The sequence below is a fragment of the Molothrus aeneus genome, chromosome 1 (assembly GCF_037042795.1).
Source record: "Molothrus aeneus isolate 106 chromosome 1, BPBGC_Maene_1.0, whole genome shotgun sequence".
Classification (NCBI taxonomy): Eukaryota; Metazoa; Chordata; class Aves; order Passeriformes; family Icteridae; genus Molothrus; species Molothrus aeneus.
This window is the reverse complement of record NC_089646.1, coordinates 27,408,294-27,427,639: the sequence shown is the minus strand read 5'-3', so window position 1 is coordinate 27,427,639 and position 19,346 is coordinate 27,408,294. Positions and strand designations below refer to the sequence as shown.

General features: G+C 38.8%; 1 protein-coding gene across 4 annotated transcripts in view; it reads right to left on the bottom strand.

Annotated features, from left to right (window-relative positions):
- Positions 1 to 18,520, bottom strand: part of PHF14 (PHD finger protein 14) — a 163,400-nt gene extending 144,880 nt beyond the window's left edge. For 3 of the 4 annotated variants that reach the window (XM_066553910.1, XM_066553918.1, XM_066553928.1), the window contains exons 1-4: positions 18,401 to 18,520; positions 17,798 to 17,908; positions 5,171 to 5,817; positions 878 to 1,022 (exon numbers count right to left, since the gene is read on the bottom strand). In XM_066553910.1, the coding sequence (XP_066410007.1) occupies positions 878 to 1,022; positions 5,171 to 5,817; positions 17,798 to 17,908; position 18,401 (904 nt within the window). In that variant the 5' untranslated portion in view covers positions 18,402 to 18,520. Of the gene's footprint in view, positions 1 to 877; positions 1,023 to 5,170; positions 5,818 to 17,797; positions 17,946 to 18,400 lie in introns of those variants that run through there. The other variant, XM_066553901.1, reaches the window with a different exon arrangement.
- Between the last annotated feature and the right edge of the window lie 826 nt (positions 18,521 to 19,346).

Genomic DNA, 19,346 nt, shown 5'->3' with positions numbered 1-19,346 from the left:
TTTAATCTCATTTTCCTGGGAAAACTTAAAAAAAGGGGTGAAGGTCTGAAATGTACAGGATATGAGGAAAAAAGCCCCAATCTGATTAATGGAGAAAAAAGGTTTTGCTTTTTAACAAAAAAGGTGTGCTTCTCTGTGTTAGCATCTCCCCTACCTTCCAACCTCAAGAGAAAGAGCAGCAATGCACAATACAGTCTGATCTTCCACGTAAAGGTGTTAAAACTTCCATACATTCACCTAAATTATTATTATTATAGAGTATTTCTGTAAAACCAGATCACCTACATTTATTACACACACGGTCCAGATTTTGAAGGAATTAGTGAAACAACAACTTGAGTATGTTCTAACTTCAAAATTCTCCTGTTTTAAAATGTCAGTGAAAATTATGAGGAAGTTCAAGAATAGCTGCTTTCACTAATACATAAATGCCATGGAATTTAGGAGAATACCTTTCTTCTTCCCCTTCTGCCATTTTAGTACAGCAAAAATATAGGTGAAATAACCTTTCTTTTTAGAAGACCTCCTATTCTCATTATCTTATATCCCAATTATGCAATCAAATTCATACACTGAAATAGGTAAGACAAAACACATTAACAGAATATCCTAAAGTGAAAATACAGTGTATAGCTCCAATATTTGCACACTGTCATTCATTGTGTCAGCATCTGTAGACTGTGTCCCATCCCACAGGTTCTTATATTTGAATTGCCAAGTAGAAGATGGGTGTTATACTACTAAAAAAGATCAATGCAGTAGTACAAAAAAATACCCCCCAGCATTGAAAGGTGTTGTTTGAAGAAAGTAAGTCAAAATTTTATTAAAAGCAAAGCATATGCTTTCCTTCTGCAACAAGAATGAAGGGTTGTATTACCTTCATGCACTGTTATTCCACAGTTGTCACACTGGATTATTTCATCAGCATCTTCACTGTTATCTCCAAGACAAACGCAACAAATCAAAATATGGTCCATTTTCTGGGAACTCCAATTTTGAGACTTCTCAAGGATCAATGAGTCCTGATATTGAAAAATGGAGACACATGGGTTATGCCAGGAATTTCAATTTTATTTAAAGCAAGCAGAAGAGCTGTTATTTGCTCAATTTTTGAACAACAATTAAAAAAAACATGGAACATTATTTTCAAAGGCTAGAAGCTTCTTTGTTGTCAAAATGTTCAAACACTTCCTCCACGAATACAAGAGCTGGGATGCATGGATGTCAATGCAACCTACAGACCTGTTAAGATCCAGAGGTCAGAGACGAGTCAAGACAGAAACCTCAGTACAGAATCATCAAGACAGAAACATCTGTCCTTGAACCATTCATAGTCTACAAAATGGAATATCTAAGAAGCCGTTTAAAATCAAAATTTAAAAAAAGGCCAAAGGTGACTTTCAAATGTTCCAACATTCAGAAAAGTTGCTTCATCTTCTTAAAATTTAAAAAAATCACATAGGTTTGAAAAATCCAAGAATACACAGCTAATCCAAGCCTGCCAAGTTTTCACTTAGAAAAATATAACAAATTATTGACTCTGTATGGTTTTGTTCTAATGCAAATTTATGCATATCTGTGCAAAACCATACAATTTATTAAAACTATATGTTCTTCTGATTATATATAGAGGAGTAAGGACTTGCCTGTTCTGGCAACCTACAATATGAACCACAGCTCTTAAAGAGATTGTGGCTTTTCATGGGGAATTTTTCTAAGAAAACATGGACAAGTGCTTCATAGACCAAAGTTATATGTAAAATTAGTTTTCTTAATAAAAGCTGTCTTCTTACTATTATCATTGTGAGACAGGGCCACTGTCTCTACTGCAGTTTCATGGCCTCCATACATATTCATTTATTTTAATACTTGAGCTTGAACTACCTTTATTGTTAATATGAAGGCATATAAGGAAGTACAAAAATAAGCACAATAGTGAAAAATAACCACTGTACAAACAAACAGCAATAGTTTCAAAGCAAAGGGTGGGAGTTTAATGGCACCATTCAAAATGTGTGAAAATATTCCAAACTGTGGGATCCAAAAAAAAAAAAAAATCAGGGTGAAAGATGCCCTCTCAAACATGTTTTTCTGTTTCCAACTCACCATTTATAAAATACAGCACCAACACTATGCCTAAGGGAACAGGAGCTCATGTATAAGTAGAAAAGAACATTCACAGAGTCACATTGCTTACAGGAAGGCAACTAATTGTGAAAAACAAGATTCCCTGATATGGAGCTCAGACTTATGGAGCATCTCTTCCAACATCCTCCTTTTAGGACAAAGCATTTTGAGGAAAGAAATAAACCTGGACATTACTGCAGCTCATCATTACCCAAAATACCCATGCTTAGCTTACCATTCACATTACAGATGGGAAAATGGCAGTGGATGTCCCTAACTTTGGCAGATTAACTGTGCTATGGGCACAGATTTCTCTGACACATGTCACAACTCAGATCAGCTTTTTCTGACAGTACTTTTGATTTAACCTGTCACTTGGCTTCACTAAGATAAGTTTAAAAGACACTGGTAATCTCTACTGTTACAGAAGTCCAAAGTCTGGTAATTGAAAAAAAACCAAGAAAACCAAAGTATTACTTTAAATTAAGAAACAGCAATACATTGTAAAAACACTGAAATAACACCAGCTGTATAGGCAGTGAGAACATGGGCCAAAAAACATGGACCAAAAAACCCAAATAAACAAGCAGTGATGAAAGGGCATCAAATTTTTGTTCTAATATTAGGATCCCCAACCATTAAGGTTCACCTCATGGGAAGACAGCTACCAGGTCAAACAAAGCAGCTGAGCAACTTATTTTTTTTATGCAGGCACAGAGAGGGAGTGATCTGGAAAGTGTGCTGCTCTCCTCTGTTTTTAGTCTATGCAAGCACCTGAGAGACTCATCCAAAACATGGAAACTTTTACATATAACAGTAACTGCTGCAACTTCTGAGCAAGTCCTCTTCCCTACTGAAGTGGGAGAAATTATTTTAGCTGGATCACTATGTAACTCCCATTTCTGCGGTATTAATGAAGAAAGTGAGCATTTCAATCTATATGCCCATAGACTTTTAACTTTAAAGGGGAAAAAATTAAAAATACAACCGCCACCTCACTGAGAATAGAAGAGTCCTATGAAGTGGTCATAATTATAAAAACAGAAAAGCACCATTTACCTATTAATGATGCTTGACCTCAGGAAAGAAAGCAAAGTTTGTATTCTGTGCATAATACAATAGAAAAGTTTGTAGCATTTAATTACAGCACGTTAAAATAATGCATATGCAGGCCTCAAAATACTTTTGTAATATGTAAACAAATAAAAACCTCAGGAAAACAAGAACTGAACAATCCCTCCCCAACACCCTCCCCAGTTTCCATCCTCCAAAAATAAGTGAAGGAAAGAAAGGAAGAATGCATATATGTTCAGAACTAATTACCTGGACATTCTTTCCTAAATTTATTACCATCTAAGAACTCAGTTTTCTAAGAACTCAGTTTCTGCAGTGTGATGAGACTTTGATAGATGTATCTGCTAGACAAGACGTTTTTTACTCTTTTTCTGTTTTTACTATTTAAAAATTGTAGCAGTGGAGAGTATACTGTTACAATACAGTATATTGAGTATCAGAAATCTGAACCTTCCAGTCTATAATTCAGTCTACAGATACTTTTGCAAAACTTCTTGATAAAGACCAAGTCATACACAGTACAGCACTTTATATGCAAAAAAGATAAATTATCTGTTACAAAATTATAATCTGAACTTCAAATTTTCAATTTTATGTTCTGATCACTGTTCTAAATCTAAGGCATGATCAGAATATGATATCCATGCATACTAAGAAGCTTCTAAGAAGATACATCAGAGACAACTCTGAGTTTCTGAAACAGGTCTGTTTTTCCAAGCCAATGGAAATTAAACTGAAGAATATATCACTAGGAATGCAGCTGCACATCTCCATTTTGATATGGGAAGCAACTCTGAAAGAAAACTGCCTCTCTCTGTTACAAGTTCTGATCATTAGTATTGGTAGAGTACTTTCAGCTCCTGAGCCACAAAAATGCAGGTAATAGTAAGAGAATCACAGAGCCTGATAAGGAAAGATGCCTATACAAAAGGTTAAAAAAAAAAAAAAAAACCAAAGAAATCATGCTTTTTTTTTTCAATACCTATTATTACTAGTAGCTAAAACAGCACAGCAAAAATATATAAATATAATTATATATATATAACACCTATAAAATTATCTAAAATAGACCAAATCCAAATACTGTTTAGTTCTCTGTCATTTTACATATTAAAACAAAGTTTAAAGGGAACAGTAGAACTTTTAATAATGTCATATCACTACCATTTCTCAAATGTTATGTTGGCATTGTGATTATATCCTGAAAAATGAATATAGATTTTATAGCAATTCTTCCTATTTTTTTCAGAATTTTGCCATTGCAGAACATGAAGTCAGCCACAGTGACAACCTGGTATCTTATTTTTTCCACAGGCACAATCTTCAAGGCAACTGTAATTGTGCATAGGGAAAAAAAGGTTACTTTATTAAACATATATATAATATTCACATTCTGCAATCAGTAAATAGTTAATATAATACTCCTAGTACCCAAATGCTTTTAGTATGGTAAGAAATTAGTGTATTTGTGACTATTATAAGCAAATCCAACATAAATTATCATAATTATTCTATTTGATTTTAAACCTAGTGTGCATTCTTTCAAAAGTGAACTTTGTTCAGACTTTGATGTTTGTCACAAAGAATAATGCCTCATTCATCTATTTTATGATTATGTCACAGATGCTTTTAACTTTCATATACAACATTTATACTAAAACAGAACTAGAATTCTTGCTAACATATGTTGGTTTGCATACTGGACCTCCTATTTGTTTTAGTACTAATCCAATCTCTGTAAAGCCAAGAGAAGTCCCACTATTGACTTTAGTGGCATTAGATTGGTCAAATGGTCCAAGCAAGGTTATTTAATATGCAGTGCCTATTTAGCATAATCTTTCCTGCTTCACTTATTATTGTGTGAACACAAGTCCAGCTAATCAGTTTAGCTTTTAATATTAACAGAATAGCTACTGGGGAGTAGTTTCCATTTGTCAACAGATATATTATAGAAAGTTGGTTGCACTACCTCATTACTCTTGCTTTGTGAAAGAGCCAGGCTATCATTTGTCAATTCCTCATCATCTGCATTATTCCTGTTAAGAACTTTACTCTTCTTCTTCTTGGATCCTCCATCGCTAGCCGTGCTGCTATTATCTTCCTCATTAGCTTCCTCATCATTGTCATCCTCATCGCTTCCACTCCCGTCATCTTCATCATCTTCGTTATCTCCATCACTCCCCTCTTTTTTCTGCGCGTTCTTTCCTTTTCTTTTCTCAGCGGTAGGCCGCCAGTCATTGTCATCTTCGCTGTCGTAGTCATCCATATCATTCAGCTCTTCCATCGATACAAAATCCAGCAGGGGGCGGTTCCTGCGCAAATTCCATTTTTTTGGTTCATTTGTTTGCTCATCAGCTACAGCATCAGGTTCAGCTGCTTTCTCCTTCTCTTTCTTCTTTTTTGGCTTTTCTTCTTCATCTTCCTGCTCTTTCTTTTCAGTTTTAATTACCTCTTTGTCTGTTGTTGGCACTTCTTCAGTGGAGGCTTTCGGCTGTTGTTCTTCTACTTTCTCTTCTGCCGGTTCCTCCTCCAAGATATTTTCTTCTGATTCAGTACAGGAACCTTCACCACTGTCCTTAGATGCATCTTCACTCCCATGACCACTTCCTTCAGAATCTGTTGAGCATATGAAAATTTAAAAAAAGTTCCGACACAAATGTACCCCCAAAAATAAAATCTCTTGAAGCAAGTTGTTAAACAAAAGAATGATGCATGTTCCTCCCTCATAAGGTATTCCACCTATTTTTTCAGCTGATGTCCAAATATTGCTATTTCGAGTGCTATGTTGAGAATCTGTTAAACATGTGTGCACTTTAAGATGCCAAAAAAAAAAAGATGGTAGAACTTATTAAATGAGCATTGTATGTTCCTTTGAACTGTAGCTCATATTAACAAAAAGCAGTAGCACAGTAATTTCCATGTGAAGTCACATCTTAAAGAAAGAGCATTCCAGTTTTTAATTTCTGGAGGTGTTTTCTACATCTTCAAAATAAAATAGCTATCCAATAGAAGAGGTTTCAAATTACAAAATGAAGAGTTTACATAGCTAGTTCTAATAATAATATGGATAATCCCACACCTTCTTTTTCAAAACATCTTTGTTTTTCTGGGTTTGAGGGCTCTTTTAATTTTTAAGGTTAGTTCACTTATTAATCCCACATAAACTATGCCTCACTCAGCATTGCAGCTGCACTACAATGCATTAACCTTACACTACTCATATGGTACTATTTTGCATGTACTCACTATTTCATTAATTAACACATGCCAACACGAGCAACAAAAAAGAAAAAAGAGAAGTTTTTATATAAAAAGAGACATTTTTACTATAAAGCACATGTAAAAGATATTGAAAAATTACATGCGAACTTGCTAAACTTTATAAACAGCATCCACCCTGCTATCTCTCATCTTATATGAATCTATTGCTTTTCATTCATAGTACTGTTTTAAGGAAGAAAAACTCTGAAAATATTTTTTTTAATTTTAAAAAGAAAATATAGTTTCCTGATCCAATGCAGAGATCAATTAGGCAGTGACTACAGTTTTCAGTTTGCTCAAAGCCAGCACCAAGTTCTTGATCCACTGTCATGCAGATGCAAAGATGGAACACGTCGATGCTCACAAATTCAAAAAAAACCCAAAACTTGATTTCTTTAGTTACAACCCAAAAATCTCCATCACTCAGTATCACCTTACACAGAGAATTTCTCTGTACGCTCAGCTCTGTATAAATCCAAATAAACAGACACTGAAGTAGGTGTGCACAGTGTGTCATTTCCTATGGCATTTTTTTCCACCCCAAAGAACATTGCCAATGATTAGCCAGTTGCTACTTCAATATAATGGTCAGTTTTGCCTTCTTCTGCATATACCTGCATATGGAAGAGTTCAGTGAGGAGATTATGTAACTATTGACAAAAAAAGCCCTAAGGGCTACTATTACTGATTAAGACATCAAAACTATCCATCCCCTTACAAGCTAATAAAAACTAGAAGTTTCCAACATATGTTCTAACATTTAGAGATCCAGAAAAAACACAAGTTTTTTTTCACATTCTTTGAGAAAAACATAATTCAGTCATTTCTCCACACCTATTAGCCTTAATTGTAATAATCAAAGTACAAGATAATTAACTGAAGTTTTGAAAGAGTAGAACATGAATCAGGCGTACACAAGAAATAAAACCAGTATTAACTAACAGGCAATCCAAAAGAATTGTTTTCAAGTTACAATAATTTGTTTGCTACAGAATCAGAGAATGAGTAAGGCTGGAAGGGACCACAGTGGGTCATCCCAGAGCACGCTGCCCAGGATTGCATCCAGACAGTTCTTGAGTATATCTCCAGTGAGGAAGACTGCACATCTCTGGACAATCTGCCCAGTGCTCAGCCACCTGCACACTAAAGAAGTTTTTCTTCAGATTCAAGTGGAACTTCCTGTGGATCAATTTCTGCCCATTGCCTCCTGTCCTATTGCTTGGCACTGAAAAGATGAAAAGAGCCTGGTCCATCCTCAACACTCTCCTTTCAGACACTGATAGACATGGATGACTCCCCTCTCAGTCATCTCTTCTTAAGGATGAACAGGCCTAGTTCTCTCAGCCTTTCCTCATTAAGAGAGAGTACCTCCACAGAAAGACCACAAAAATGGTGAGAAGGCTACAACACTCCAAGAAGACAGGCTCAAAGAGTTGGGGTGGTTCAGTTTGGAGAAGGCTCCAGGGAGAACAGAGCTTATGAGAGAGATTTTTTACTAAGGCCTGTGGTGACAGAAAAAGGGGAACCAGTTTTAAACTGAAAGAGAATAGGGTTTAGATTGGACACAAGAAACTTTTCAATGAGCATGGTGAGATACTGGAACAGGTTATCCAGGGAAGCTGTAGGTGCCCCATCATTGAAAATATTCAAGGCCAGGTGGGATGGGGCTTTAAACAATCTGATCTAGTGAAATAAGTTTCTGACCAAGGCAGGGGGTTGACTCAGATCATCTTTAAAGGTTTTTTGATCATGACTTAGTTTATAAGATACCCAGCCTGCTGGCAACAGACAGGGCACACCAGATACAAAGAGGGGGAAAAGGATCCTTGCATAGGAGTTAGCAGGGCTCACTGAAAGACTACATTAGATTTGAAGGGGGAAAGGAATAAACCCAAGTTCACTAGAGATATGCCTGGGGACAGCACAGCACTGTTTGGGGGACAACATGCTAGAAAGGTCTAGCATGGTCTGTCACCTCAGTGGAGGCAGGGAATGGAGATCCCTCCAGCAGTAAGGACTCAAGGGATATTATGTGCTAGAAAACATAGACATGACTGAAAATGGTCATGGAAAGACTTACGGTTTGTTCCCCCAAAAAGCTGGAGAGATCAATAGCCCAGCTGAAGTGCCTCTACACCAACATACTCAGCAGAGGCAACAAACAGAAGGAGCAGAAAGCCACTAAGCAGCAGTAAAACTATGACATAGTTGTCCTGCATGTAGACATGAGATAACATGGACAGCCAGAGCATGGACATGCAGCATGGACATGCTGCACTGGATGGCTATAAACCCTTCAGAATGAACAGGCAAAGAAGGAGAGGTGGTGGGATAGCCCCATATGTTGGGGAGTGTTTTGATTGTCTAGGGTGTAAGGACAATATGGTTGTTTAAGGGTAAGACTCAGGAAAGTCCAACAAGGCAATACTGGTGGGAGTCTGTTAAAGATCACCCAACCAGGATGAAGAGGAAAGCAAAATAGTCTATAAGCAGTCCATAGTCTCACAACCACTAGCCCTCATTCTCACAGTGGACTTCAAGTTACCAGCTGTCTGCTGAAAACACAATACAGCAGAGAGGAAATGTTCCTGGAGCATGTGGAAGATAACTGCCTGACACAGACAATGAGGGAGCCTACTGGACCTGTTACCTGTGATCAGAGAAGGTCTTGTGGGTGATGTGATGACTGGAGGGTGTTCTGGGCAGAGCAAACTTCAAATGATAATTTTCAATTCTCAGAGAAGCAAGCAAGGGGGTCAGCAGAACTTCTATCCTGGACTTTCAGAGAGATGATGCCTGTTGAGAGGCTTGGTCAACAGTCTCTTGGGAGGCAGTCCAGGAAGTCTGGACATTCTTCAAGGAAATCTTGAAAGCACAGGAGCAAGCCATCCCTATGTGCTGAAAGATAAGCCAGCAGTGAGGAAGACTGATGTGCCTGAACAGAGAGCTGAGAGCTTTCAATGGAACTCAGAAGAATAAGGAGAATTTGCCTCTTTTGGAAGAAGGGGCAGGCAACTCAAGAGGACTACAGGAATGATGTGACATAGACTTTTTTTTTCATGGAAAAAATTTGAAGGATTTTAAAGTCCAATTAGAACTTAATCTGACTACTGCTATAAAAGATAATAAATACATAATCAACAAAACGAAGACCAAAGACAATCTCCACCCTTTACTGAATGAGGAAGGAAGCAGTGTCAAAGGATGAGGAAAAGGCTGAGGTACTTAATGCCTTCTTTGCCTCAGTCTTTAACAACAAGACCCACTGTTCTCTGCATATCCATCCCCCTAAACTAGAACAGACACAGGCAGCACAATGAAGCACACAACCCAAGGGGAAATGGTCAGTGATCTGCTACATCTCTCAGATGCACACACATCTGTGGGCCCAAATGAGCAACATTCAACCATTTACCAGCAATCCTAGCTAACCAGGGAGGTTCCACCTGCTTAGATGTTTAAAAAAAATATGATACCCATCTGCAAGAAGGAGTATCCAGGGAACTCCAGTCAGTCTTACCAGCCTGACCCTGGAAGGTCATGGAAGCAGATCATCCTGAATGCCATCAAGATGACAGAGCACAACAGACGGGGGCAGAGGGGCTGGAAAGCTGCTCAGTGGAAAAGCGTGGGGGGTGCTGATTGACTGTTGGCTGAACAAGACCCAGTACGTGCCCAAGCGGCCAAGAAGACCAGTGGCATCCTAGTCTGTACCAGCAATAGTGAAGCAAGTTGGACCAGGGCAGCTGCTGTCCCCTTTACTCAGACTGGTGGGGCTACACCTCAAATCCAGTTGTGTGTCCAGTTCTGAGCTCCTCAATTCAAGAAAGACACTGCCATGCTGGAGTGTGTCCAGAGAAGGACAGCGGAGCTGGTGAAAGGTCTGGAGCAGAAGTCTGGCAAAAAGGAGGCTTTTTGAAAGACCTTATCACTCTCTACAACCGCCTGAACAGAGGACACAGCAAGGGGTGGGTCAGTCTCTCCTCCCATGTAACAACTGATGGAACAAGACGAAAACAGCTTCAAGTTGTAACAGGGGTGAATTAGGTTCGGTATTAAGAAAAACTTCACAGAAAAGGTTGCTCCTCAGGGAAGTAGCTGAGTCACCACCTTGGAAATATTTAAAAGATGTGTAGATGTGGCACTTAGGGACATGATTTAGCTGTGGGCTTGGCAGTGCTAGGATAACGGTTGGACTCTACCTTAAAAAGTTTTTTCCAGAGTACACAATTCTAAAATTCTATGATACTCACCAGTTTCCATAAACATTTTACAAGTAACTCCTAAAGCTATACTCTCATACTAGACATATCACAGATTGTATGCTCAAAGCACAGTGTATTTTGTATCTCATTTCACAGGTGCCAAGTGCCCATGTGCACTATTTGTCTTACTGTAAATAAGGTAGTACAAGATTTTGTTATGTTAAAATTAACTGAAATTTAACTTAGCTTTCATTATTTCCCCACTGTAAATCTATGACAGACATTTGTTTTGATGCTTTAACTGTGCTGATGCATTTCTAAATAGTCTTAGACTTCTTGCCAATTTAAGCTTTCATTTTGTTTTGGAGGGAATAGCTTGGTATAGTTTGATGTCTAACAGCACTCTAATTTACTAACATTGATTCACGTACATCAACAATACACAATGCAATAACTTAAAGCAGAGAGCAAATAAGCACTATTTTCACTCACTTCTCTCCTTCAATTTCTCTTGCCGTCTGGCTGCACATTTTGCTTTCTAGTCTCTGTTATATATTCATATACACACCAGAGAGAGTTATCTATAGTAAAGAGATATCTCTCCTTGATCTGAATGCATCCACTGTGATAGGTGCTTTTCTAGAAAGAGCTATTCTGTGATAACAGCAATTTTTGCAGGTCTTCTTCTGTCAGCTGCACTTTTACTGAGGAAGAGGTTGCAGTATACAATTTTCTCCTTGAAAGAAATGCTTAAAGAATGGTCTTTCAAATTGGCAACCATATCATGTCATTCCCTATAGGAGAGAAGTAAAGCCACTCTAAGTGAAAGATGGGGCTAGATACACCATCAAATAGTGAAGAATACAGAGTTCCACTGAGGACAAATAGGAGAGATAACAGTTAGGAGAAAGACATCATTTATTCCTCTATACCTTGCATCTTTGGCTCTACTAAGCACAACAGCAGGTGGCACTCAAATCTAAAGAGGATAATTCTGAAAAGAACAGAACATTATGCTACAGACTTAACACACACAAAAAAAAGTGCAATAAAGAAACACTCCGCTCAGCTGTGGAGTCTTGTATATAACATGTATGAGGCACAAGACTTCAGGGTAAACCTACTGAAATCATTACATGAGTCAACAAAAAAAAAATCTTCCCAGGGTTTTTTGCAGGACCATTTTACAATTTTAAATATGACACACCACAATTTCCAGGTATTTTTTCAACATTCTAAGAAAATTAATGTATACAGGGTGCAAGAGCTTCACTCCAAAAGTACCTGGCCAACCACTCACAGAAGACAGTCTGGTTCTTCCATGCAGTATTTAGCTTAATAAGCAGCTCTTTGAAAAACAGCTTTATTGATTAAGTGAACTCTAAAGGTTAAACTGGTTAAATGCAATCATGGACTCAATTTTGGACTTGGCTCTTCGACTAACAAAGCTTAACAAATTCCAAATAGTAGACAAGAAGCATTTGGAATCATTTTAGAAAGTTCCTTTATTGGCGCTAAATCCTATCTGGTTGAGTCTTTCCAAAGTGCTCAAAGCTAGCTACAACAAATATAATCAAGGATCCTGGAATACTGAAAAGTTGATCATGCAACACAGAAAGCAACTACCAAGTTATCACTGCTAAATAATATTATTGAATAATAATCTAGCTATCATGTGACAAATAGCCTATAGTGGCCTTATATCCTCTTTTTGAGAGCAGTGACAAAAACCAGGATGCAGGTGAGGTTAATGTCACACCACCACCACCACCATCTTATCTATTGGTCCTTTACCAATACAGGTTAATGTCACACCACCACCACCATCTTATCTATTGGTCCTTTACCCTCTTTTTCCCCCACCACAAGGCCAACAACTAGCCTTTGACAAGATATGTGAAATGATACCTAGTGATCTCTGCTAAAACACCATGTCAAGCACCATGTACAATCCCCCACCCAGGTGCATCCTGATGGATGGGAAATGTGGAAAGCACTACTGGAAGTGTTTGTCAACAGCCACTGGCCACAAATTTCTTTACAGAAAAGCAGATCCAGTACCACAAAATATCCTTGGCACAGGTGTCATACCAAACATGCAAAAGCAGCTGTACTTCCTACATATCTGATCTAGATATCACAAATAAAGACTCCATAATACCTTAAGGAAATGTTTAAACTAACTAGAAAGCTACAATATTAATAACTGGATGTAAAAAAAGAGGCAGGAAAACCTAGGTCATGTGTGGAAAATAAGAATTTTTAAATTACTAAAGCAGAGTTGTGTAACTGGTAAAATTGTGACTCCATTTGACTATTGGACACAGAGGTCCACTATGCTACAATCAATAAAACTATAAGCAAGAACTAAAGGCTTAATACCTCACTTGCAACATAATTCCAAGAAAGAGAATCTAACACACCAGTTAGATATATGCCCCTGACTTTCTATGCTATTTTGCTGCATATGATGATTAAACACTGGTAGACTACCAGCAATTCAACATCAGTGGTGCTGGCAGTTAAAAAAATTGAACTGTCCAAAATAACATGATTAAAACCACACAAAACCAAACCAATATAGATGCTACAGCCCTACAGAGAGAAACTTTCTTCTCAAATAATGTTCTGAAAAGAAGTATCTAATATGTATTAACTGCAGATGGAGACTGGGCAGAGCAGGAGATGAAACTGACCACTGATCCACATTTACACATATCAGAAAACAAGTATTTAGTTTTATAGAAAGAATGATGGAAAGAGAACAAAGGAAAGTCATTTCGTAAGCAGCTTCCTCACTTTTACAGTAGCAATAATTATGTCATATGGCATTTCAGTAGATGTACTGAAAACCACTCAAAACTAAAGATCACCAATTCTGACTTAAGTCATTAGGAAGTGCCTCATGTACAAGGTTAGAACACTGATGAAATTGGGTGCCCTACCAATTGCTTGTCAGCAAGCACCTGGAATAACAGAAATCCCAGTGTTAACAACGAAAATGGAAGCTGAAAATCTTGTCAGTGACTCCAAAGTTTTACTTAAGAGTGGCAGACATCGGTACAGACAAAAGTTTTACCAGGGATGAAGATACTCCAAAAGAACATACTGCTGATATTTTCCATTTTCTCAATTAGGAAAAACTCTTGTGAATTCCAGTCTCAGGAACTACACATTAATATGGAAATACATCATCATTTACTAACGATTAACTAGCCAATATTTTCTTTTACCTTCACTGTCTCCTGAAACACCTTGCAACTTTACTCTTGCCTAACATTTAAGTTTAGTCTAAAAAACCAAATATATTTGTTTCTTCATCAAGATTTCAGTACTGTTAAACACTACAGTATTTTGATCCTTCACAATCATTTCTTTATATTACAATATTCCATATAGGAAAGTAAAAGTGTAATTGTGCTAAAAGGAAATGAGTTACATAAAGATAATGATATTTGCAACTTTTTATTTCTAGATCAAGACACAGGTTTTTTAAAATAGATAATATATGCATTTATGTAGATAATTTCTTGTTTTAAAAACTGACTTCAACTGCAAGAAAAGTACATAAGTACATAATATATATGCATGTCAGGCTTCACACTCAACACCAAAAAAAAAAATTGAGTCAACAAGACTAGTAGCAGAAGCAGTGACAGGATTGAGTTCTTCACAGGCAACGTTCAGTTATTTTCTTCTCAGCTACACTGCAATAGGAACCAGTCCTTAAATTCACACATGATTGTTGCTCAGGGACCTCTACATTCCTCTGTATGATTTCAATTTCAGTATATGCACTGACAAAACTGACTGAATTCACCGATGAGAGAGAAGAAAAGTGGTAAATTCTTGCGCTGGAATCCTGCTGGGAATTACTCTAAACCGGTACTCTGATTTCTGACATCAGTGTATCTCCAGCTGCTCCCAATGAAGAAAAAAAAAGAAAAAAAGGACTCCCCAAAGCATGCTTTAGTTAACTTACAAGAAAAACTTTAAATAACTGACATGCATTGTAAAAGATTCTATTAAAAGCTTTAGGTTGAGTATATTTTAGCACCATCATTTCAAATCACATGTTTGTACACTCTGACTCCAAAGGGACAGTTCTTTTGATTGATCCCACATAAAGATTACGTATGACAGTTTTTCTCATGGAACAATTTTTTCAAGATGTTTACAGAAACCAGAAGAATACAGTACTTTAGAATATGGCATCACTAATGGAAACAGAGAAGCCATTAACAATTACTTTGTTCAGTATAAACATAATGAAAATCCTGGAGGCTTGAAAACTATTGACATGAAGTAAATTTACAAGAATGTAACAGTTCTAAAATCAATTTCTCTAAAGAGATGTCAGAATGTTGAGATCTTTTAAGCAGAAAAGGCCAACTGACTGCTGGTATGACCTAAATCCAAAAGAAAAGAAATTAATTACACTGATACTAAAAGTCCATGTTGCCTGTGGAATTTTTGGTGGAAATACGGGTTAGGTGATTTGAAATATTTTTATAATGAAAAAATGTACCAAGGTGCCAGGACTCTGAAAACAGAAAATCAGAAATGCCAGCTGCTTCCTAAAAGAACTTAATAGCAACTTCTCAAATTCTTATTGCATTGCATATTCCCAGAAATCTGGCAGAACAATGAAGGTGTGTAAAAGTTGAGGTCTTCTGGGTTCAGTCCCCATATATTTGCAGAGTATCATCTACTAGTACTTATCACTGGAGATCCTAAAGCTCACACATATGGACACAACACAGTCATCAGGGAGAAAACAACTTCAGAATTCTTTTAACTCCATATTTAAATAATCCTTTAACCTAATTTTCAAATTTTGTTTGTTATTTTAAACACCTATACATGCATTTGTGAATGAAATAAACATAAACATACATCATGGACTTGTGGAATCACCATAGTATAATTTATGCTCATACTCAGTGCAGACTGGTTCTTACTTCTGACACACTTACTTCCTTTTGTAAGCAAACTATACAACGTCATTTTGAATTCAAGCAAATACTAAATACTGATTTGCAACAGACTGCTCATGGAGAGTCCTATATATGTATATGTGTGTGTGTATATGTATGTGTGTGTGTAAGAAAATCCCTTTATTTAATCACTTCCTCCAGCCAAATTGAAATGGACTAAGTGCAATCAAATTTAAAAGTATGTTGTACCAGCTTCATTTTAAACCAGTACAGATGCTCTGATTCTGATTTCCTGCCACTATTCATTTAAACTTGTATTACACGTAAGAAACTCTTATTTGTAGTAACTTTCTATCCCCCAACTTCTCCAAGCCCTCACAAATTTCTTTTTCCACATTGATAATCTTCATCTAAAGTATAAGATGTCAAATTCTCTTGCTGTTTCAAAGTGTTACTAAACAAAACATTAATTTCTCCTACAAATGACAGACATAAGTTTGGAAATGCTAAAACAACACTTCATGAGATATAGCAACACAAAACAGCAATTAGAAAAAAACATTTTTAGTAGAACTTGGTTTTTCCTCATATGCTTGTTTCAATTCAGTGTTGCATATTTAAAGGAAAATCCATTCAACTTCTTCAAAATGAAATTGATTTTGAAATACAGTAAAGGCTAGATAGTGATCAGCTCCCTCTAGTATATATACAATGTCCTAAAAGTCAAAAAGGATAGCAATTACAAATGAATCTTCTACACTCACAAAATGTTGAGCCAGAAAGCTGTATTCATTACTTTTAATAAATTACTGTCTCTTGACCAACTAATATACTGCTCTGAATCATGTGTTCATCACCCATACTCCCTTTCCAATCCTCATCTTCTCTTAAATCCTGCCTACATTATTGTTCCAGAACACGAAGATTTTCTTTAGTAATTAAAAATAATTTTCTTTCATGGCAAATTATATCCTTATTCAAAATAAAGGATCAAAAAGCCTCAGAACAGAATTAAGAGTAGACGACACAAGCCCCCAAAAGTCTGAAACTGAAATTGTAAGATGACATCAGTTTTACTCTCTTAAGCTACTGCAGCCTGCTCTACCAGAACAACCAAGTGAAATATGTCTAAATCTAGGGGAAGAGGTGCTGAGAAGAACAAAACCAACCACCCAAACCAAAACAAACAAGGAGCATTAGGGCATACTTTAAACCTGACATTGGACGAATTATTATTAAGAATTTTAAAGTTCATCAATGCAGAGGAACTTGCAAAATGCTAAAGAATAAGCCTTTAAACGGGAATATTTTTGCACTATACATTCACACAAAAGATACACCAGCATCCCCAGTGCAGAAATAACAAAGTCAAGTTATTTGATAAGCTGTCATAACGCTTCCCTCACATCTTACACATCCTGCATCTTCGTGTTTCCCTCAGCATACACCACAGAAAATCTAATGTGCAGTTTATTGACCAACATGGTCCTATCCCTTATTCTCCTTTCCTTCAATATACTTGAGTTTACTAATTTTATTTTGGCTGTCTTGTCTATTTTCAGTTTCTGTCAATGTTCATTGCAGATATAGGAATCTGCACATATAGAAAAGACTGCAAACAACAACTCTCTGTGGTAAGGACTTCCATCTAGTATGAAATGTATACACTTTTCTGCATATTTCTATCTGAATGGAGACCCTAAGCTTGTCTATTGTAAAAAAACAATAAAAACCAGAACAGATTATCTTTTTGCTTTAGGTTCTTACTCACCGAGTAGAATTAATCTTGAGAAAAAGTCAAGTTCTTAAGTCCAAAACAAACTATTATCCAGACTTGTTCAAAACAAAATGGCTTTAGATTCTTATTTCACTACTAAATACAGTGACTATTCCAAAAACTAACCCGACACTGAAGAACTCAAAAGCAGCAAATACAGTAAAGGCAGTCTGCACAAAAGCTACTCAAATGTTTCTACCAAAACTTGCTTGACAATCATGAGGTTTCTGTTGTAAAAAAATAATCACAACTGAAGTATTGATTCCCAGTTATCCAACCACGTCACTCTCTTCAAGGGGCTTCAAGTCCCAGCAGACTCACTACAAGCATTCTGCCTCACTATATGATATTAAATGAGCAACCATAAACCAAAAATGAGATAATTCTGAAGAGAGGAGATGAGAAAGCATATTTACCTGAAGCATCTCCAACTTTAAAATCACTGTCATCAGAGCTATCATAATCTAAAGCTTCCAGCAGTGAAGCTGCCAAAGGCTTCACCTGTCTCCTCTTCGAACTGCGGTCCACTGCAGGGAAAAAAACAGTGTTGTTACTGGCTGGCATAAAGAGCACTCAGCATCGCTAAGGGCATTTAAATTAAAGGCAGCACGGGCGTGACAGGCAGGGGCAGTCCTGAGAGCAGCCGGCAGATGCAGCCGCAGGGGTCTGGGGACACCCGCTGCCACAGGTGAGGCCGGGCAGGGTCCGCCCTGCCGGCGGAGCGCTGGTGCTCCCTGCAGGCGCCCCGCACCGCCCGGCACCGCGCACGCCGGGCTGCCCGCGGCCCCGGGAGGGCTGCGCGGGCGCTGGGGCCGCCACACGCCCCCGGAGCAGCCAGCATCCCCCGAGGACAAGCCGCGGCGGGATCCGCCGGGCACCAGACGCAGAGGGACGCGCACCGGGACCGTGGGACGCCCAAGGGACGGCGATGCGCCCGCTCCCCCGGGGGCGGGGGCGCTCCGCGGGCACGGCGGCACCCCCGCGGGGCACGGCCGGCAAAACCGCTGCGGATCACTTACTAAAGCCTGCGCGGGTGGGCGGCGGGCGGGCAGGGGCCCTCGGGTGCAGCGCCGCCGAGCCCCGGGCCCCTTCCCCAGACAATGGGCACGGCGGCGACCCGGATGCAGACCCGCGCCCGCCCCGCCGCCCGCCCCGCCGCGCAGGCGCCGCCCGGGCGCGTGCGCACGGCGAGGGGAAGCCGGGGAGCGGCGGTGCCCGCGGGCCTGCCCGGCCTGGCGGGGAGGCGGCGGCGGGACCGCCGTGACCGGCGCTGATCCCACAGGCTCAGCACGGAACCGCTCAATCTCAGGCTACTGCCTGTAAAAAACAGCTCTAAAAACCACCCCGGCACTGTTCCATTTCCCCGTGTGGAAACGAGAAAGCGTTACAACAGCTGTTCTCATTTATCCCCTGCTCGAGGAGCTGAGTTTCTCGTGGGCTCTGTTGCATTGTCAAGCTCACTCCCGAACTTTTGAAGAACAGCAATCTATTGCATTGCTGGGAAGAGAAAAAAGAAATTGGGAAGAGATGCTTAAGGCCAGGTTGGATGGGGCACAGAGCAACCTGGTCTATTTGAAGGTGTCCTAGCCCACGGTTGGAACTAGGTGACCTTCAATGTGCCTTCAACCCCAAATCATGCTGTGATTCCATGACAATACAAATCCCAGGGATTATTGTTTGACCACATCACATGAGTCTGCGAGCTCAAAAGCACAAAACCATGAGAGGTGGACAGCAAAGACAGCAATGCTGGGCCATTGCCTTTGCAAGAGTCCCAGCTTTGCCTCAGTTGCCAGGGCTGTCCCTGGCCAATGCTTGCACACTTTCCAGAGTTCCCTTTGCCTCTCTCCCCTCCACCACCAAAATGAGCCACTGCGCAAAAGTTTTAAAGGAACTGATGCTCTGGCTCACAGGTACTTGTAAGAGCTTGAGGATCGAGAATAGTACTATAAACAGGAAAGCTTC